Source organism: Grampus griseus (genome assembly GCF_964374135.1).
Source record: "Grampus griseus genome assembly, chromosome: 17".
Lineage (NCBI taxonomy): Eukaryota > Metazoa > Chordata > Mammalia > Artiodactyla > Delphinidae > Grampus > Grampus griseus.
In genome coordinates this window covers 70170862-70193260 of record NC_139011.1, presented here as the reverse complement: position 1 = coordinate 70193260, position 22399 = coordinate 70170862, and the positions used below count along the sequence as shown (strand labels likewise).

Here is a 22399-nt window from a genome sequence, read left to right as displayed (position 1 = left end):
CTAGTCATCTGGGTCTGCAGCCTCATGACAGTCCTGACTATTCCCCACTATAGTCCTTTCATGGATTACTTCCCTCAGAATAATTTCCCTAGTCCAGTTGTCTTTATCTAGCTATTTGCTCACTTTGAAAAATATTGTTAGCTTTCTACCCAACTTTGTGCTTTCAGGGAACTACATTACGAGTTGTCCTCCCTTCTCCGCACCCTATTGACAGTAACATGTATTTCTGTACCTTTCTAAGCTATTCTCTCAACTAAAACAGTGAGGGAGACTCAATAAAAGTCATCCGGGGAATACCACCTTTCATAGGGCACTGGGCTCATTTAAAAGAATCTCAGATTTTGTTTTCATTAACTGTGAGGTAAGGGGAAAGGACCCAAGAGGTACATTGTATTTAATTGAGGATTTTCTTTAAAATAGTCAGTGGAGCTTAAAAAGCCCTTCGTGTCTGTGTATGTTGTACTTCAGAGTGGCCGCCCTTGATACTAACATTGAAAAGGTAAGCGAGCCAGACACTTCGTGTGGATGGTACTCTGAAGGGGAGCCTGCACCCTTGTGCCACAGGCACTTCAGAGCCAAATCAAACAAAAAGGGTAGAAGTCTCGCCAGCACAAGTCAGTATGCAGACCGTATTTTTTTTTAAACATCTTTATTGGAGTATAATTGCTTTACAATGGTGTGTTAGTTTCTGCTTTATAACAAAGTGAATCAGCTATACGTATACATATATCCCCATATCCCCTCCCTCTTGTGTCTCCCTCCCACCCTCCCTATCCGACCCCTCTAGGTGGTCACAAACCACCGAGCTGATCTCCCGGTGCTATGTGGCTGCTTCCCACTAGCTATCTGTTTTACGTTTGGTAGTGTACATATGTCCATGCCACTCTCTCACTTCATCCCAGCTTACCCTTCCCCCTCCCCGTATCCTCAAGTCCATTCTCTAGTAGGTCTGCGGCAGACAGTATTTTTAAGAAATGATCATACTTTGGCTGTTTGTCTTCTGCTTTTGGGACATCCGTACTTGACGCCTCTTTTGTTCTTTTTGTTTTTATATTTGTTTACTTAAAATTTCTCTGAATTATACACAGATTTAGTGGAAAAGAGCATTTCTTAGTTTGGATTACTTTTGCCTCTATATTCTAGCTCTTTAATAGCCTTGTATTCCGAAGGATGGCAAAACAGATTGGTTCTGAGAACGAGTTATTTGTAGACTGCCTTATAAAACAGATGTCTGTGGGAAAAGGGTGTGTGTGTGTTTATAGTTTTAAAGGAAGGGACATGTATGAGAATTTTCATAAAACCTAAGCTTTTCCATATATGAGAATATTACAGAGCAACTCTTTTTCTTTATTTTTTTGCCTTTGGTTCTCAAGCTTCTGTAAATGTCAAATCTTTCTGTGTCTTTGAGAATGCATGATCATTTCAAGATTATTTTCCTTTTCCAGCTTCTAAAAATCCACATTTAAACTTCCACATTTCCTATAATTTGTTTGAACCCATAGCTGTCAACCCATAGCAGGGAAATGCAGAATTTATACCAAAGTTATAAAAATAGTATAGACATATAAAATATAGATGATCTGACACTGTCACTTAAATCGTTTTGCTAAAGGTCCTAAACTTTTTTCCTCTTACCCTGGCACACTGGTTTTCAAGATTAATGAGTGCTTATCCCTTAATTCTCAGTAGATGCAAAAACAAAAGGATAGAATTCATCTGGAGGAGTTATGGGGAGAGGTAGAAGCTTAATTCTTATTTTTCTTAAACAGTGTAGTTTGCTGTTAAGTATTGGTTAATTTCCTCTTACAGTGTATTTTGGCTGGAAGATATCTTAAAGAAAGGAAGCTGTTCAAACATGCCTTGTAGTTGATCTCTTAATCCAAATCGCCCTATTATCTCGTTCCAGTTCTGGGTATCGAAGTGTAAATGTTCATGGGATTAGACGATTGGCTTACTTGAGTGATAACATTTTAAAACAAACGTAAAAGCATATAATACTTCTGGATCCTGTGATCTGGGAGGGTATACTCACTACTAAAGTGACTATGAGTCCTTGAAAAAACAGTTATTATAACATCATTTTTTTGTTTAGTAGCACTAAAGATTCTGGCATTCAAAATATATCTTTAGGGCTTCCCTGGTGGCGCAGTGGTTGAGAGTCTGCCTGCCGATGCAGGGGACACGGGTTCATGCCCCGGTCCGGGAAGATCCCACATGCCGCGGAGCGGCTGGGCCCGTGAGCCATGGCCGCTGAGCCTGCGCCTCCGGAGCCTGTGCTCCGCAACGGGAGAGGCCACAGTGGTGAGAAGCCCGTGTACCGCAAAAAAATAAAAAATAAATAAAATTTATCTTTATTTGCTGTTATAATATATAGTTTATGAAACCTCTGCACTCATACATAATATGAAAATAAACCATCATCCTTGCTTATGTTGCCAATAAAATATTCATTCTCTTAGGTAAGTTCAGATAAACAAAGCAAAATCCAACTTTCATGGAAAATGGGAGACGGTAGGGGGTAGAGGTGCGTCTTTACCTCCAGGCTCTCATGCTTCTCTGCTCGGCTGCACTTCCATCCACTTGTCACCCTCCAGGTGCTCCACCAGGCTGCCTGTGGCAGGGCGCCTGTCCCCTGTCCTGAGAACTGTCTGCTTCTGATCCATCCCCTGCTCGAGACCCGCCGTCTCCGTTCCTACTAGTAGTCTTCCTCCTTTCTCCACTGTTGTTTCGAACAAGTGTGATACTTTAATTGTACATTTATTTGAGATTTCTATATTTTACCCAGATCTTTCCTCAGGACTAGAATTCTGTCTCTGCCAGTATCCTATCTACCAGTGGTTTCCTTAGTTCTTTCAAAACGTAATATTTTTAAAATAGTATTTTAAAACACTATTTTAAAAGTAGTGTTTTAATGTTTTATTAGACAGTTGTCAAGAGTATAGTTGAGGAACCATATTAAATATTTGACATTATACTGATTAAATAACTCTATGTAAATATCCCCCCCAAAAAACTTCATTCAGTAGACTAATTTCTGTCTTCTTGTAATTTAATGTGTTTATCGTATAGAGACGTTTAACGAAATTATTTGACCTACCCTATGAAAGGTAAGTAGAAATCAAAATTCAGTGTTATATTAACAAAAAGCCATAGTGATTTAAAAAAAAATTTAATGTCTTATTAAAATTACTTTCTTTATTGCAGGTTGATTAGAGCACATGCCCTAATCTGAACTTATATAACATATAATCTTTCAAAGAACACATTAATGTATTTAATCAGAGCATTGGTATTGTTTCTTATAAAAGTTTTTACCTTTGTTTAATCGTCATGTACTTTTTTTAGACATTTCATCACCTGTTTCTTCCCCGTGTGGGGTAAGAAAGGAAATGGTAATTAAAGCTTTGCAAGCCCAATGTATTTCCCTACCCCACAGATATTCTAAATTAAATAAAGTGAATGAGGTTAGTACTATTAAAGTTGGTTGCTAGCTAGGTAATAACGAGGACATTTATTCTCCAAATATTTTTGTTTAATAATTAATACTACAGGTAAAAAACAATTTGCAAGCAGCCTCTGTGTATGACAGTTTAATTAACAGGGCATAATCAAAATTAGATATGAAGAAAAACAACTGAATTCAGTGCAAAATACCGAAAGCTAAAGGTCCAAGAATTCATTCATTCAGACACTAGGTAGAATGAATTATCATAGCTCTCAAGCAAAACTAAAATAGCAGTGTTCAGTTAAAGGAAAACTGAAATACAGTATAATGTTGGTGAATGTTATAACAGTCAGTCTGAGTTTGACTACATCAAACAGAAGCCCAAAATAATGGTGATGGAAATTTTTCTCAAGTCAAAAACATCCAGAGTGGATAGTCTGAAGCTGACAGTGGCTCCACTGTGTCCTCAGGGACCAGCCAGGCTCTTTGCCATCCTTAGCTTTGGCTTTACTGTCAAGGTTAGCTTCTGTCCTTCAGCGACTCGCAAGGCTCTCAGAAGCAGGAAAAGTGGGTAGGGCTAGAGATGAAAGGACTTTCTTTCTTGTAGAGTTGAGTCATTGCCCTCTAAGCAGCCTTCTGAAGTGGCTCACCATCTTGTTAGACACAGCTCGGTCACACGACCACATGAGACTGTGAGGGAAACTGGCATATGTTAATTAACTTGATTGTGGTGATTATTTCAAAATGTATACACATTAACAAATCATCATGCTGTACTATATGTATATGTATATATGTGTGTGTGTATATATATACACACACACACACAATATTTGTCAATTATTCCACAATAAAGCTGGATGAAGAAAAAAGAAAAGGGCTTAGAGGCTGGAAAAACCTAACTGTAGAAAATAGGAGGAAATGGATAAATATACAAATTGACAGTTGAAATCTGAATTTTATTCTCAACCTACGAAGCAGTGCATATTAGAAAACCTTTCTTTACGCTCAAGTGAAAATGAGACCATCTGTATAATTACTGCATGGGTTCAATTATAATTACTTTTTCCCCCTTTTCAGTTTCTTATGCTGTAATTTGGCCCATATTGTTACAGTGTGTCTTGCAGTTTGGTGTATTCTATCACAAGTGGAAAACACGGACATCGAAATGCAGAAACCAAGACCCTGGGGAAGGGCTAATGGATTACTGATTTGATTTGATTGTCAAATATAACCAATAATTAGTTTACATTTATTGATTGATTGATTGATTGATTGATTGTACGCGGGCCTCTCACTGTTGTGGCCTCTCCCATTGCGGAGCACAGACTCCGGACGCGCAGGCTCAGCGGCCATGGCTCACGGGCCCAGCCGCTCTGCGGCATGTGGGATCCTCCCAGACCAGGGCACGAACCCATGTCCCCTGCATCGGCAGGCGGACTCTCAACCACTGTGCCACCAGGGAAGCCCTAGTTTACCTTTTTTAAAAAAATATATTTATTTGATTGCACTGGGTCTTAGTTGTGGCTCTGGGCTCCTTAGTTGTGGCATGCGAACTCTTAGTTGCAGCATGCATGTGGGATCTAGTTCCCTGACCAGGGATCGAACCCGGGCCCCCTGCATTGGGAGCGTGGAGTCTTATCCACTGCACCACCAGCCAAGTCCCAGTTTACCATTTTTAACAGCATTAAAAGTTGCATCACCTTAGTTCAAACCACCAAAACAAAACATGAATTAGCAAAAACATCGTTGGAATCTGTGATTCCTCCGGATAGTGTTGGCTTGTGCATATAACGTAGAGATAAAGATTAAGAAGAATGATGCCAACAAGAAACCTGGCGTGGTGTGTATCTACATCAGGTTGATAAGTGCTTTGTTGTTTTGAAACTTACAGCAGGGGTTTTATGTAAGGTCAGCCTGAAAAGTGGTTCTCAGATGTTATGTTCTGCTGTGTTCTGATTGACTTTGAAATGATGATTTTTTACATTCTCTAACAAAGCCTGTGTGACAGCCAACCTTCTGTCTTCCTTGCAGGACAGAGATCCGGAAAAGGCATCCCCTCCAGGATGATCTTCCTTTCTTCGAGAAGCCCCTAGGCCGGCAGTTTTCCTTACCAAACCTGTCTCCGGAAGAGCCTCCACTGCAGACCATGACACTGGCCAATGAGGAAGCACTGCAGAAGATCTGTGCCCTCGAAAGTGAGCTTGCTGCCCTCAGAGCTCAGATTGCCAAAATTGTGACCCTCCAGGAACAGCAAAACCTCAGTGCAGGTCTGCAAGTCCTACATTTGTTTTAACCAGCAAACTGGAAATTAGGAGAATGCCACTAATTTGAAAAGAAAAAGGAAATGTATATATAAAAGTATAACTGAATCACTTTGCTGTACACCTGAAACTAACACAACATTGCAAATCAGCTATATTACAATGAAATTTAAAAGAAAAAAAAAAGTAACAGCCATTGGGCTTGTTGGAAAATCAGTCCTCTGCATTGTCCAGTACAGGACCCAGTCAAGGTTAAGTAGTTTTTGTTTGTTTTGAACAATCTTAATGCCGTCAGAGAGGATGATGAGTGTATTTTGAAAACACAAAATATACATACATTGGTAACAGTTGAATTGCTACTAGTGAATGCTGTGGTAAACTTAGTTTCTGTGATAATGGCACCATTCCATCAGACAGGAGGTAATCGCAAAAAACAACCCTGACAGGGTTGAGTGCTGTTTACTGACCTACATGTCCTGAGGCAAGTACTTGGCCTTTCTACCTCCCTTTCCTGCTCTAAAATGGGGATAGTAGTTACCTGTGGTAGGGAGTAAACGTGGAGATTATATACGATACCTTCAGCACATAGTAGACATTCAGTAGTCATTTTTCTCCCTCTTGCCCAGAGTGGAAACTGAATTCAGGTCCTTTGACTCCTGGACTACTACTGTTGCTTTTATTTGTGTGGCACTGTCACTCTGGAGAAGAAACTATAGCCTTGAAATCCTAGCCCATTAACCTGTTGGTAGGTAGTCGTTGTTTTTCCAAGTGTTGTTCCCTGAGTCCTGGCGAGACTCAGCATAAGCCAACTCTAAAGGTTAAAGGATAGGACAGTTATTCTGCCTCTGAGCCACTTTGCTTGTGGTCCTAGAGTTTAATGTAACCCCACATGGAAACCTCATCCAACCTGGGTCAGGCCAAGATGGGCAGAGGGTGAGTGCACTCCCCACACCTGGTGTTACTTAAGTGAAATTTGCACGTAACTTATGAAAAACCAAAGTCCTGCCCTTTTCTGTTTAACCTAAGAATTACATTTCTCTTTTGCTTTACCTCCCTCTTCTGGCAGACTAGAAAACTACTGTAAATTGTGAGATAATTTGGGGCTTTATGTTAGACTTCTATTTACAATCCATATCCCTTGGGTAAAACTCGTGTGCATCGAGTTCCCCCTAATTAATATAGTTCACCCCCAAAACAACTCTGTAATGTCCAATTATGCAGAAAGATGAATTTTTAGGTCCTTATTTTAGAACCACTTTAACTCTTGGTTACTTCTTGTTTTGGAAATTAACTATAACTTTTTTTTTCCTCCCAGAAATTTGTTCAACAATAAATCTAAAACTTTAAACACACTTTGGTCAATGCACATTCTAGTTAATGCTCAATTAAATCTTCTATGTAAATATACTTAAAAAGAACCACGGAGTATCAAATGGTTTTTTCAAATACTTAACTCTAGTACTAAATTGTCAAACTGTATATACTGAAGATAGTTATGTGTGCAGTACAGATGCTCTGTTTCATCTAAAAGTAGCTACACACTTGGCAGCAGTCAGACTTGAACATTGGAGATCACAAAAGCGCCCTGTTAAGTTAAATGGAATGTTTCCATCTGGAGAGTTTGGGATTAAATGATACAGTGACTGAGATGCAGGCATTTAGATTCCAACCAAGTAACTGAAACTTCCTTTCTACTTATGTAACTTTGATTCTTTTTAAGGATACTGTTTTCAGATATAAAGTCCTTAACATAATGTTGCTTTTAAAATAGTTTATTTGCCTATTACCAGCAGGATCAAAATGACTTTCCCTTGTTTCTGTAGGTGACTTAGAATCTACGGCATCCGTTGCCCCAGCGCCACCCTGTGTCCCACCAGCTCCCCCTCCGCCACCTCCCCTCCCTCCGTCAGGGCTCCACAAAAGCGCATCTGCTATTGATCTGATTAGAGATCGAAGGGAGAAAAACGCCTGTGCTGGAAAGACTTCAGTCAAGAGCAGTCCAAAGAAATCTGATATGCCAAATATGCTGGAGATCCTTAAAGACATGAACAGCGTGAAACTTCGGTCAGTAAAAAGGTGAGGATATATTTGCCTTCTTTCTCACTTCCCTTGATTTTTTTGCCTAAAACCAAGTACTAGGTTTCTTTTTTTTTTTTAATTTTTGAATTTTATTAATTTTTTTCATACAGCAGGTTCTTATCCATTTTATACACATCAGTGAATACATGTCAGTCCCAATCTCCCAATTCATCACACCAGCCCCCCCTAACGCCAGTTTCCCCCCTTAGTGTCGATACATTTGTTCTCTACATCCGTGTCTCAAATTCTGCTGTGCAAACTGCTTCATCTGCACCATTTTTCTTGGTTCCACATATATGCATTAATGTATGATATTTGTTTTTCTCTTTCTGACTTACTTCACTCTGTATGAAAGTCTCTAGATTCATCCATATCTCTACAAATGACTCAATTTCGTTCCTTTTTATGGCTGAGTAATATTCCATTCTATATATGTACCACACCTTCTTTATCCATTCGTCTGTCAGTGGGCATTTAGGTTGCTTCCACATCCTGGCTGTTGTAAATAGTGCTGCAATGAACACTGGGGTGCATGTGCCTCTTTGAATTATGGTTTTCTCTGGGTATATGCCCAGTAGTGGGATTGCTGGGTCCTATGGTAGTTGTATTTTTAGTTTTTTAAGGAACCTCCATACTGTTCTCCACAGTGGCTGTATCAATTTACATTCCCACCAACAGTGCAAGAGGGTTCCCTTTTCTCCACACCCTCTCCAGCATTTGCTGTTTGTAGATTTTCTGATGATGCCCATTCTAACAGGTGTGAGGTGATACCTCAGTGTAGTTTTGATTTGCATTTCTCTAATAATTAGTGATGTTAAGCAGCTTTTCACATGCTTCTTGGCCACCTGTATGTCTTCTTTGGAGAAATGTCTATTTAGGTCTTCTGCCCATTTTTGGATTGGGTGGTTTGTTTTTTTAATATTGAGCTGCATGAGCTGTTTATATATTTTGGAGATTAATCCTTTGTCCGTTGATTCGTTTGCAAATATTTTCTCCCATTCTTAGGGTTTACTTTTTGTCTTGTTTGTAGTTTCCTTAGGTCCCATTTGTTCATTTTTGTTTTTATTTCCATTACTCTAGGAGGAGGATCAAAGAAGATCTTGCTGTGATTTATGTCAAAGAGTGCTCTTCCTATGTTTTCCTCTAAGCATTTTATAGTATCCAGTCTTATATTTAGGTCTCTAATCCATTTTAGTTTATTTCTGTGTATGGTGTTAGGGAGTGTTCTAATTTCATTCTTTTACATGTAGCACCACTTATTGAAGAGACTGTCTTTTCTCCATTGTATATCCTTGCCTTCTTTGTCATAGATTAGTTGACCATAGGTGCGAGGGTTTATCTCTGGGCTTTGTATCTTGTTCCATTGATCTATATTTCTGTTTTTGTGCCCGTACCATATTGTCTTGATTACTGTAGCTTTGTAGTATAGTCTGAAGTCAGGGAGTCTGATTCCTCCAGCTCCGTTTTTTTCCCTCAAGACCACTATGGCTATTTGGGGTCTTTTGTGTCTCCATACAGATTTTAAGATTTTTTTGTTCTAGTTCTGTAAAAACATGCCATTGGTAATTTGATAGGGATTGCATTGAATCTGTAGAAGCTTTGGGTAGTATAGTCATTTTCACAGTATTCATTCTTCCAATCCAAGAACATGGTATATCTCTCCATCTTTTGGTATCATCTTTAATTTCTTTCATCAGTGTCTTATAGTTTTCTGCATACAGGTCTTTTGTCTCCCTAGGTATGTTTATTCCTAGGTATTTTATTCTTTTCGTTGCAATGGTAAACGGGAGTGTTTTTCCTTAATTTCTCTTTCAGGTTTTTCATCATTAGTGTATAGGAATGCAAGAGATTTCTGTGCATTAATTTTGTATCCTGCAGCTTTCCCAAATTCATTGATTAGCTCTGGTAGTTTTCTGGTGGCATCTTTAGGGTTCGCTATGTATAGTATCATGTCATCTGCAAACACTGACGGTTTTACTACTTCTTTTCCAATTTGTATTCCTTTTCTTTTTCTTCTCTGATTGCTGTGGCTAGGACTTCCAAAACGATGTTAAATAATAGTGGTGAGTGTTGACATCCTTGTCTTGTTCCTGATCTTAGAGGAAATGTTTTCAGTTTTTCACCATTGAGAACGATGTTTGCTGTGGGTTTGTCGTATACGGCCTTTATTATGTTGAGGTAGGTTCCCTCTTTGCCCACTTTCTGGAGAGTTTTTATCATAAATTGGTGTTGAATTTTGTCAGCAGCTTTTTCTGCATCTACTGAGATGATCATATGGTTTTTATTCTCCAATTTGTTAATATGGTGTATCACATTGATTTGCGTATACTGAAGAATCCTTGCATCCCTGGGATAAACCCCACTTGATCATGGTGTATGATCCTTTTAATGTATTGTTGGATTCTGTTTGCTAGTATTTTGTTGAGGATTTTTGCATCTATATTCATCAGTGATATTGGTCTGTAATTTTCTTTTTTTTTTTTTGCGGTACGCAGGCCTCTCACTGCTGTGGCCTCTCCCGTCGTGGAGCACAGGCTCTGGACGTGCAGGCACAGAGGCCATGGCTCACAGGCCCAGCCGCTCTGCGGCACGCGGGATCCTCCCGAACGGGGGCACGAACCCGTGTCCCCCACTTCGGCCGGCAGACCCCCAACCACTGCGCCACCAGGGAAGCCCTGTAATTTTCTTTTTTTGTAGTATCTTTGTCTGGTTTTGGTATCAGGGTGATGGTGGCCTCATAGAATGAGTTTGGGAGTTCTGCAGTTTTTTGGAAGAGTTTGAGAAGGATGGGTGTTACCTCTTCTCTAAATCTTTGATAGAATTCACCTGTGAAGCCATCTGGTCCAGGACTTTTGTTTGTTCAAAGATTTTTAATCACGGTTTCAATTTCATTACTTGTGATTGGTCTGTTCATATTTTCTGTTTCTTCCTGGTTCAGTCTTGGAAGGTTATACTTTTCTAAGAATTTGTCCATTTCTTCCAGGTTGTCCATTTTATTGGCATAGAGTTGCTTGTAGTAGTCTCTTAGGATGCTTTGTGTTTCTACAGTGTCTGTTTTAACTTCTTTTTCATTTCTAATTTTATTGATTTGAGTCCTCTCCCTCATTTTCTTGATGAGTCTGGCTAATGGTCTATCAATTTTATCTTCTCAAAGAACCAGCTTTTAGTTTTATTGATCTTTGCTATTGTTTTGTTTCTATTTCATTTATTTCTGCTCTGATCTTTATGATTTCTTTCCTTCTGCTAACTTTGGGTTTTGTTTGTTCTTCTTTCTCTAGTTCCTTTAAGTGTAAGGTTAGATTGAGATTTTTCTTGTTTCTTGAGGTAGGATTGTATTGCTATAAACTTCCCTCTTGGAACTGCTTTTGCTGCATCCCATAGCTTTTGGATCATCATGTTTTTTGTCATTTGTCTCTAGGTATTTTTTGATTTCTTCTTTGATTTCTTCAGTGATCTCTTGGTTATTTAGTAGCATACTGTTTAGCCTCCATGTGTTTGTGTTTTTTACGTTTTTTCCCCCTGTAATTGATTTCTAATCTCAGAGTGTTATGCTCAGAAAAATGCTTGATACGACGTCAGTTTTCTTAAATTTACTGAGGCTTGATGTGATCTATCCTGGAGAATATTCCGTGTGCACTTGAGAAGAAAGTGTAATCTGCTGCTTTTGGATGGAACGTCCTATAAATATCAATTAAATCTATCTGGTCTATTGTGTCATTTAAAGTTTGTGTTTCCTTATTAATTTTCTGTTTAGATGATCTGTCCATTGGTGTAAGTGAGGTGTTAAAGTCCCCTACTATTGTGTCACTGTTGATTTCCTCTTTTATAGCTGTTAGCAGTTGCCTTATGTATTGAGCTGTTCCTATGTTGGGTGCATATATACTTATAATTGTTACATCATCTTCTTGGATTGATCCTGTAATCATTATGTAGTGTCCTTCCTTGTCTCTTGTAACATTCTTTATTTTAAAAGTCTATTTTATCTGATACGAGTTTTGCTACTCCAGCTTTTGATTTCCATTTGCATGGCATATCTTTTTCCATCCCCTCACTTTCTGTCTGTATCTCTGTAGGTCTGAAGTGGGTCTCCTGTAGACAGCATATATATGGGTCTTGTTTTTGTATGCATTCGGTGAGCCTGTGTCTTTTGGTTGAGCATTTAATCCAATCATGTTTAAGGTAATTATCGATATGTATGTTCCTATTACCATTTTCTTAATTGTTTGGGGTTTGTTTTTGTAGGTCCTTTTCTTCTCTTGTGTTCCACTTACAGAAGTTTCTTTAGCATTTGTTGTAGAGCTGGTTTGGTGGTGCTGAATTCTCTTAGCTTTTGCTTGTTTGTAAAGCTTTTGATTTCTCCCTCGAATCTGAATGAGATCCTTGCCAGGTAGAGTAATCTTGGTTGTAGGGTCTTCCCTTTCATCACTTTAAGTATATCATTCCACTCCCTTCTGGCTTGTAGAGTTTCTGCTGAGAAATCAGCTATTAACCTTATGGGGGTTCCCTTGTATGTTATTTGTTGTTTTTCCCTTGCTGCTCTCAATAATTTTTCTTTGTCTTTAATTTTTACCAGTTTGATTACTATGTGTCTTGGTGTGTTTCTCCTTGGGTTTATCCTGTATCCTGACTCTGTGCTTCCTGGACTTGGGTGGCTATTTCCTTTCCCACGTTAGGGAAGTTTTTGACTATAATCTCTTTAAATATTTTCTTGGGTCATTTCTCTCGCCCTTCTCCTTCTGGGACCCCTATAATGCGAATGTTGTTGCGTTTAATGTTGTCCCTGAGGTCTCTGAGGCTGTCTTCATTTCTTTTAATTCTTTTTTCTTTATTCTGTTCCACAGCAGTGAATTCTACCATTCTGTCTTCCAGGTCACTTATCCGTTCTTCTGCCTCAGTTATTCTGCTATTGATTCCTTCTACTCTATTTTTCTTTTCAGTTATTGTATTGTTCATCTCTCTGTTTGTTCTTTAATTCTTCTAGGTGTTTGCTAAACATTTCTTGTGTCTTCTCAGTCTTTGCCTCCATTCTTTTCCCGAGGTCCTAGATCATCTTCACTATCATTATTCTGAAATCTTTTTCTGGAAGGTTGCCTATCTCCACTTCATCTAGTTGGTTTCTGGGGTTTTATCTTGTTCCTTCATCTGGTACATAGCTGTCTGCCCTTTCATCTTGTCTATCTTTCTGTGAATGTGGTTTTTGTTGCACAGGCTGCAGAATTGTAGTTCTTCTTGCTTATGCTGTCTGCCCTCTGGTGGGTGAGGCTATCTAAGAGACTTGTGCAAGTTTCCTGATGGGAGGGACTGGTGATGGGTAGAGCTGGCTGTAGCTCTGGTGGGCAGAGCTCAGTAAAAGTTTAATCCGCTTGTCTGCTGATGGGTGGGGCTGGGTTCCCTCCCTGCTGGTTGTTTGGCCTGAGGTCATCCAACACTGGAGCCTACCTGGGCTCTTTGGGCTAATGGTGGACTCTGGGAGGGCTCACACCAAGGAGTACTTCCCAGAACTTCTGCTGCCAGTGTCCTTGTCCCCATGGTGAGCCACAGCCACCCCCCACCTCTGCAGGAGACCCTCCAGCACTAGCAGGTAGGTCTGCTTCTGTCTCCTATGGGGTCACTGCTCCTTCCCCTGGGTCCTGATGCACACACTACTTTGTGTGTGCCCTCCAAGAGTGGAGTCTCTGTTTCCCCCAGTCCTGTCGAAGTCCTGCAATCAAATCCCACTAGCCTTCAAAGTCTGATTCTCTAGGAATTCCTCCTCCTGTTGCCGGACCCCCGGGTTGGGAAGCCTGACGTGGGGCTCAGAACCTTCACTCCAGTGGGTGGACTGCTGTGGTATAAGTGTTCTGCAGTCTGTGAGTCACCCACCCAGCAGTTATGGGATTTGATTTTATTGTGATTGCGCCCCTCCTACCGTCTCATTGTGGCTTCTCCTTTGTCTTTGGATGTGGGCTGTCTTTTTTGGGGAGTTCCAGTGTCTTCCTGTCGATGGTTGTTCAGCAGTTAGTTGTGATTCTGGTGCTCTTGCAGGAGGGAGAGCACGTCCTTCTACTGTGCCATCTTGAACCGATCTCCCAAGTACTAGGTTTCTTGCGAACTTTGTTTTATAACATGACTACATGAGTAGCTCTAAGTTTTTAGTTTAAAAATGATAGTTAACTGTGTACGGGAGCCTAAGAGATTAGCAGAATAAACACTTGCAGGTAACTTTCCAGTTTCTCCCCCAACTGCATTTGAAGGCTTTTCATTACTGTGCAGTCATTCATCCAGTGAAGCTGTATGCATCCCTGCTATGGTAGTCACCAGGCTTTTGGAGAAGAATGGAACCCTAATTTCCCTGAAGGAGCACATAATCTCTGCTCCTGAGAGGACCTGAGGGACTGTTACTGGGCACTTTTGTGCTCTTTCATTGAGCTTTAAATCTAGGTTTTCCACTTCGCCGCATCAGTATGTGTCAGTGTCTTTGTCACGTGTATTGATGCCAGGGAAGTGCCGCCAGGCTCCCCGTGTGCTTCCCGGAGGGATCAGCGCCCCCTTGGTTCATGTTCATTTCTCTCAGGTCAGCACAAGACACGAAGCCCAAACCGGTGGATGCTGCTGACCCTGCTGCCCTCATAGCAGAGGCTCTGAGAAAGAAGTTTGCTTACCGGTATCGATGTGATAGCCAAGGTGAAGTTGAAAAAGGAATTCCAAAGTCTGAATCAGAGGGCACCTCCGAAAGAGTGTTGGTGAGTACTGGGCAGAGTTCTCTCCAAGTACAGCCTGGTAGTTCACTGCTGCACGCTGCAACACATTCAGCTGTGTGCGCCTGCAAGATTCAAAAGGACGTATGCTACAGGATTTAGTCCCTACCTACAGCTAGATTACCTATTATAGAAGAGCACAGAGAAGGAAGCAAAAGTTAACCCCTGGTTTCATTGCTTAGTGTCTCCTGTGTTAAATTCTTCATGCTGTTTTATTTAAGTATAATGAAGTGAAATTCATTACAATAAAATTTATATCTGAGGACAGTAAAAATGCTGATATAGCAAGGAAAGATCATTTTCTCTTAGGGCACCTGTGAGGAAGTCTCCTGAAGAGGGAGAGACATTTGACCAGGGGCTTGCAGGCTGTGGGCATGCCAAAGGTGGGGACTGAGCAGATTCATGGAAGCTCTCGAATATATTAATTTATACATTACCTTTATTCTGGGTACTGTCATGGGGCATATGTGTTTATTCCAGAGATGTAGATATCTTAGAAATTCTAGCATCTCTGAAAGTCTTCAGACATTGAAAAGGAAACTCTGTACCTTCCTTCTTTTATTCGGAGAAGTAAAATTGGACTAAGCTAGGCTCTTGCTAAGGTAATTATAGTTTTCTAGGGCGTAATTTTGTTGTCTCTTTGCCTTTCACTCTTTTGATATGTCATGTTTATAACAACTTGTCAATTCATAAAGGTTTTAATATTACGTAGCTGTTTGGTTTTTCATGAAGAACATACCTTTGATCCATGATTGGGAGCGGGGCATATCATTACTGTTACATGAACCAGTGTCTTTTTTGTTTCTTTTCTAGTTTGGGCCACACATGTTGAAGTCTACAGGAAAAATGAAGGCTTTAATTGAAAACGTTTCAACTTCCTAATACTGAGCTGAGAAAGACTGTCCTACTAGTTCAGCTGTTAGTGTTGATTTCTATTAGCCGAACAGCCCTAATACACCATTTGGTAAATACCTGAATTTAGTGTCTCCTTTTAAGTCTCAGAGGATTAAGCTGTAACAAAAGCACTCTAAGTTTGTTCGCTTTTAAGAGAAGGTCCGTTCTGAAGTTTTCCATAACATATTTATATTCTGATGTGTTTTTAATGTGTAGCCAAGATGTTTAGATTTCCAGTCTGGAAAACAATTATATAGATTTCAGAATAAAGAAAGGACCTTTGTAGATGTGAGTTTTTAATTCTTAACACTAATTTATCTGTACAAATGTTTTATGTGCATGTATTTAGGACGTAAGATTTAGCAAGGGGGTGACGAGGGTGCTGACAGTGCCATTTGTTTTCAGTGATCATTTCTATTCAGTGATGGAGCAGGTGGAATAACCAGGTTGTAGGAATGAAATGGTTTTGAGATTGGAATTTCTTACCTTGAACAGAACTTTTTATGTTAGATTCTCTCTCACGTTTTCTTGGATTGGAGATGGAGTTTGAGTAGGAACCAGATAATGTTTGCTGCTGAAATTACATAATGCTTTCCTTTAAAGAGGGAAGTCAAGGATCATGGAAACCGTTTTCACTGTAGTGCCATCCAGTGCTGAGGAAGGAAATGTAGTTTTCAGATAGTGAGGAATCAAATGATTGAATTAAATCTCTTTTAAAGTAAAAACTAGAATATACCATCTTTTTCTTTCAGTTTAATAAATGGCATGAAGATAACTTGCTGCTAATACTTCTGGAAATGTCAGCATAGTGGAGTTAAACATTTTTAATATTGGTCCAAATAGTAGCTTTATAATGAAATATTGAATAGGAGAAAGAATTTTCTGTAAGCTGCTTATCATTGGTCAGAACGGTGTTCTGCTGAATTATATTATGTAGCATAAACCTTAGGTGCTGTTAGGAAGTAGACAGCTGCCTTTCTCCTCTACGACTTCTAAGGAATTGCTACAAGTGATCATTTTTAAATGCATGTATCTTCATGATTTTCTATATTTCTGTTAAACACACATAGTTTAATGTCAGAACCTCCTACTATGAGTAAATATTTGGATCTATTATTTAAATCTAGTGAAAAGAAAGTTGTCCTTCCTGGGGGGATTAGGAGATGTGAAGACCCTTTTAAGTTATTGAAAATACGTGCAGTGTTCTAAATAACAGCAAATATTAGTTGGAGGTGATTTTCATGGTTTGGTTATTCAGCTGAACTTTGAACTGTGGCTTATTTTACACATGTTGATACATTGTTTCTGATTGTTTCCTACGGTTTAAAAATTCTGCCTTTAAAAGGAATTCAGACAATTCGCCTGATATAAATTTCTTAGGAGGTCAAAGTATGTATTCTATTTGTATCACTGTTGAATTTTGGGCAGTGCTCCAATTACAAGGAAGTTACTGTTTTGAAATAAACTTTTACTTTCCTTGGGCCATAATGCCTATACAAATGCTTTCATTTTTTTTTTCCACAATAGGCACGATTCTTTTATATTATACATGCAGCTTCTTTAGAATTATTTGCTTTCTGCATTTTTCAAGGGGAAATATATTGCCTAGAATATAAAAATATATCACCTCTCATTCATCTTTCTCTTAAAGGAACTCCATCATTAAGAAGAGAAAGGCAGTCACTTGGGATGAGTTTCCTCAGGGTTCTCAAGCCTATAATCCACCTCTGGGACTGGTGAAAGCTCTTTCCTCATCTTCCCCTACACCCACCTCATTCAGTTTCTGGTTCTCCCACCCAACACGATAGTTGGGTGAAAGATCTTAAAAATAGTTCAACTCTACATTTTACAGCTGAGGCTCAAAAAGTTAAATAACTGGTGTAATGTTTTCTCTTCTGTGATTCTGACTAGTCTAGGGCCTCACTCTTATAGAATGGACCCTTGAGAATGTGGGGGGCGGGACTTAGCCTTCCAATGCAAGGGGTGTGGGTTCCATCCCTGGTCAGGGAGCTAAAATCCCACGTATCCCTCCTGGCTAAAAAGCAAAACATAAAACAGAAGCAATATTGTAACAAATGCAATTAAAAGACTAAAACTGGTCCATATCAAAGTTTAAAAAAAAAGAAAACGTGGGTGTTAGGGGCACCGACTCCCTCTCATCCCCAGTCGAAAATCCACACGTTGCCATCTCTGCCTCAACAACAAATGAATTGGTAAATGACTCACCCAGGGGTGGGCAGGAAGCTGAAACAGTGTGGAGAGGGTCAGGACTCAACCCTTAGTTTCTTTGATTCCATGTCCTGTGATCTCTGGTCAAACACTCACTTCTCCCCATATGTACCTTAAAGATCTGTAAAATGAAAATACAGGTACTATATTATTTATTGAAACACGTCCACATGTAAGTGGACCCATGCAGTTCAAACCTGTGTTGTTCAAGGGTCAACTGTGTACGTAACGAGTGTGGCAAAGAGCGCTGGACTCGGAGCTAAAACACGACCCACGTATGTGATCCTGGCCAAGTCACACCTCTTTTTAAAATGAGACTAATGCTCAGTCCAGAAAACTAGGATTAAATAATGATTCTGAACACGTTCTGTACATGGCAGCTTGCTAAGTAAGTTACTACATTATTTTACACAAGGTCACTGTAGTGCCCAGTAGACGGATTTCTCCAGTGTTCTTGGCACCTGGAAAAGGTGTCATTCTGTGCACAGGCCTGGGTGGAGCAGTAGGTCTTAGTCTTCAGTTCTGGTTGTCCTCCCAGTCGTAGGCCCTTCTGCAGAAGAAAACTGTCCTCATTTTTTCTTTTTTTAAATTTTTTGACCACATTGCATGGCATGTGGGATCTTAGTTCCCCGACCAGGGATCGAAACAACCCTTGCATTGGAAGCCCAGAGTCTTAACCACTGGACCGCCAGGGAAGTCCGCTGTCCTCTTGCTGTATTAAGAGTTCCTATGAGTCTGTGCCTCAGTGGTGAAGGAAGAAAACATGAGGTAACAACTACTGGAAACAAACCATCCTCTGGTAACTTCTCCAAAAAACACAAGTTTTCTGTGTAGGTTAGATCTGGCAGATACAAGTTTAAACTTTCAGGCGTTAGCCCAGTAGCACCCGCTCTGGGATTGCCAGGCAGAAGGAGGCACTCGGTTTTACAACAGTATCAGTGTTCTGCCTGTTACTGTCACAGTCTTTCCCATGAACCTTTAGCCATTCCCGAGTCCTCTTCCCCCTTCTCATCCTAGACTCAGCATTCTTCTGAGCTACCCCACTGAGCCTTTTTCTTAAAATTCTTATTACTTTTTCCTTGTAAACCTTGTAAGCAGGCTAGTTCTTGGTTCGTACTAGTGTGATCACTTGAGAACAGATAGGACAATAAAATAAAATAATAAAAATAGCATACCCATGGAAGGATCCAGAAATCTTGGATGTTTCCCCGAAAGCTGTTGTCGTTAGTCCACTTGGTAGGGGCTGGAAAACTTAATGTTCCTCTAGCTGGAGCTTCTCAAACTTCTCTCCCCTGGAAGATTCTCCAGCCTCTTCTAAAGGTCAGAGAGCTCCTTCTCTAAGCTGAGAGAATAACACCAGTGTAATTTAGACATTACCAGGAAGCTAAAGAAGATGATCCAAATAGCACCTCCCGTTCCATCCCAAACTGCTGTGGCCGCTACAGGGCAGTCCTGTCCCTCCTAACCACTGTCTTCCCAGCTGGAAAAGCCGTAATTTGGGGAGAAAGACACTCTTCACAACAGGATTTTTACCAGAGTTGTGAACAGCTTTCTGTTCACATGGCCTAGGAGCCGTCCCTCTTCACTGGCCAGTCATGCTTGCTATCAGAGGATGAAAAAGGGTGAGAAGCAGGTGTGATCGGTGACGGTGGAGAGCACGTGACACTCTGCACGATGATCTCTCTGACGCAGCTCCGGAGCAGACTGCCTTCTGCAAGGGGAGCACCAGCCAATGCAGAGACATGTGTGACTCAGGACGCAGCCCTGACGAGCTGGTCCAAGTCCTCCCTTGGGAATCTGAATAGGAAACCTTGAGCGAGGGGCACAGTTGGTACCTGGAGCTCAAATAAGCACGCCATGAGGTACACGTGTACCCACGATACCCACAAGCAGTTTATACAAAACAGATGACGAGGACACGAACAAGGACACTGGGACTGAACCGTGTGTCAGGACATTATTTTACCTTCACGAGGCAGACATGTTATAGGTTAGGGAGCCACGCAGAAGATGAGGTGACGTGCTAATACATGACCAAAGACCTTAACACAGTCGATCTAGCCATAAAGACAACACTTTAAAAACTTTACTGCCTTTCTAAGCAGACACTCCAAGGTAGAGAAGAGAAAGGAAGAGGAGAAGTGTGGGAAGAAGCAGACGCAGCAAGAAGCTACATCTCAGAGTGCTCAGACCCCCAGGTTCTGCTTCTGCAGCCTTCATGGGGTTTGTCTCATTATCGTGAACATGAATCCTCAAGATAAAGCTCCAGTTACCCTGCAGTGATCTGAGTGAGACTCTGTTCCCTACAATGGAAAAGTTAACCCCTATCTTGTGAGGATTCTTAGATGGAAATTCAGAAACTTTCCTGCAAATGTTCTACTAGGAACTTTAAACACATTCCTTTATGATACTTTCTTCAAAAGATAAAGCACCGGGCTTCCCTGGTGGCACAGTGGTTGAGAGTCTGCCTGCCGATGCAGGGGACACGGGTTCGTGCCCTGGTCCAGGAAGATCCCACATGCCACGGAGGGGCTGGGCCCGTGAGCCATGGCCGCTGAGCCTGCGCGTCCGGAGCCTGTGCTCCGCAATGGGAGAGGCCACAACAGTTAGAGGCCCACGTACCGCAAAAAAAAAAAAAAAAAAAAAAAAAGACAAAGCACCTTGGGATACCATGCAGCCTCCCGATTCTTTATAGGATAAAGAAACACTTCAAATTTATGCTCAAAAATCTCAAACAATGCATAGCTTAAACATAAATGTAATATAAGATGAACTTTCTTAACAAGACTATTGATGGGACCAGTGGAAAGCTGCAATAAACCAACAGGTCACTGTGCTTCAGTTTTAAAATACAGCTAAAAAGAATCTAATACTAAAAATGGGGGTGTTTCTCTTTCCCTGACCATTCTACCAGACTTCAGGATAGGTTCAGGATGACTTAGCATAGCTGTAAAAGTAAAAAAAAAATGTTACTGTGATTGATAAAAGTTATTAGTATTTTACGAGAAGTATCACAGTGAACATCTAAGACTTATATTTTAGAATCAAACTTGAAAGCTAAATGATTTTACCAGTCACGGATGTTAGTAAGATTCAATAATGACTGGAAATGGTGTCATTTTCATCATTAACCCAACAAAATCATTCATTCTCGACAATACCCCAACACTTTACACTCATTTTGTGCAATACAGAAACCTCCCATGTTACATAACAGATGCTTTCCACACATCATCTTGTCACCCAAACATTTTGAGAACAGAGACCCCGTCTCGGTATTTAGTTTTAATACCTTTATTACATCCAGTGCAGTTCTGCACACAACAGGAACTCGGATACTGTGACCACGTGACTTCGCCATCGACAGACTAGTTTCCACATAATTGCTCATGATGGTAGACTGATAGCTAAAAAGGAAACAATTCCAAGTTAATTTTTTCAACATTTACTGACGGCACAGTTCACGCTAGCCCTCTGCTAAGCACAAGAGGAAAAAAAGGTGGAGGAGATGGCTGTGCACCCCTGGCAGTCCCCCGCAAGTAGCGGTCACTTCCCCTGGAGACAGTGGACAACTGGGGGCCTTCCAGAGGACACAGGTTGTCTGCAAATCCTCAGCAAACAAGGAATGGCTCAGGCTAAGTCTTGCACATATCTGGATAACTCTGTGTTTCAGATACATGCTGCTAGTATGGTGATTAATGTCACATTTATTTAAAAACATTCCTGAATGCAGATTAGCTGTCGGTCATTGTCCCAAGCGGGAGATACTGATTGGGAGGAGATTTAAACAAAATATTTATACATTAAAAAAAGTACACATGGGGCTTCCCTGGTGGCACAGTGGTTGAGAGTCCGCCTGCCGATGCAGGGGACACGGGTTCGTGCCCGGGTCCGGGAAGATCCCACATGCCGCGGAGCGGCTGGGCCCGTGAGCCATGGCCTCTGAGCCTGCGCGTCCGGATCCTGTGATCCGCAACGGGAGAGGCCACAACAGTGAGAGGCCCACGTACTGCAAAAAAAAAAAAAAAAAAAAAAAGTACACATGAAAACACTGTAAACCTCCAATGTGAAAATTTTAAAGTTTTAAGAAAATCGAAAGCTTTAAGAGTCAAGAAAGATTTTTGGAAAGAAAGGCTGTTACAGGAATCTTCAAAGAATTATTTGCACCTCTAACCTGTACCTAAGGTACAAACACATTGCCCAGGTTGGACAAAGGACATAAAATACTCACTTCTTTTATGTAAAGAGGATCATTATAAACCATCACACTTACTGAGTGCAGATACTGACCAGGAACCAGATTGTTTTTGTTAAGCTAAGGCTTACCACAATTTTCTCTCCGAGGACCTTCAGCCTAGAGCAGAGGAGCTGCCCCCCCATGACTAAGGGCCGGCCCAGAGCCCCAAAGGGCTGCTGCAACGCTCAACAGTTCTTTGAAGTCTCCTGTTTTATCTTAAAAATTTGTGAATTTTGCATTCTCTTCTATAATATTGAATTACTCATTTAAACTGTGACCTTCTAAATTACTGTACTGTTTCCTCAGATTTTTCTAGAAAACCGATGTTCAAAGAATATAGGTCCTGTTGAAGAAGCAGGGCTATAGCCGGTAATACCACATATATGTAACAAAACATACCTTTGCAGTGGGTTTATTTTATGTGTAGGCAGGAGATGGGAGCAACGCTCAGGTGTCTCCCCCTGAAGAATGGCAATAAGAAGACAATCCTCTGAATATCCAACAGTGAGAAACA

The 22399-nt window shown here is 40.7% G+C and overlaps 1 protein-coding gene across 3 annotated transcripts in view; it reads left to right on the top strand.

Moving 5' to 3' along the window:
* Positions 1-16907, top strand: part of MTFR1 (mitochondrial fission regulator 1) — a 67244-nt gene extending 50337 nt beyond the window's left edge. For 2 of the 3 annotated variants that reach the window (XM_082674532.1, XM_082674533.1), the window contains exons 5-8: positions 5480-5715; positions 7533-7785; positions 14342-14510; positions 15339-16907. In XM_082674532.1, coding sequence (XP_082530658.1) covers positions 5480-5715; positions 7533-7785; positions 14342-14510; positions 15339-15407 — 727 coding nt within the window. In that variant the 3' untranslated portion in view covers positions 15408-16907. The remainder of the gene's footprint in view (positions 1-5479; positions 5716-7532; positions 7786-14341; positions 14511-15338) is intronic. The other variant, XM_082674534.1, reaches the window with a different exon arrangement.
* Positions 16908-22399: the final 5492 nt, after the last annotated feature.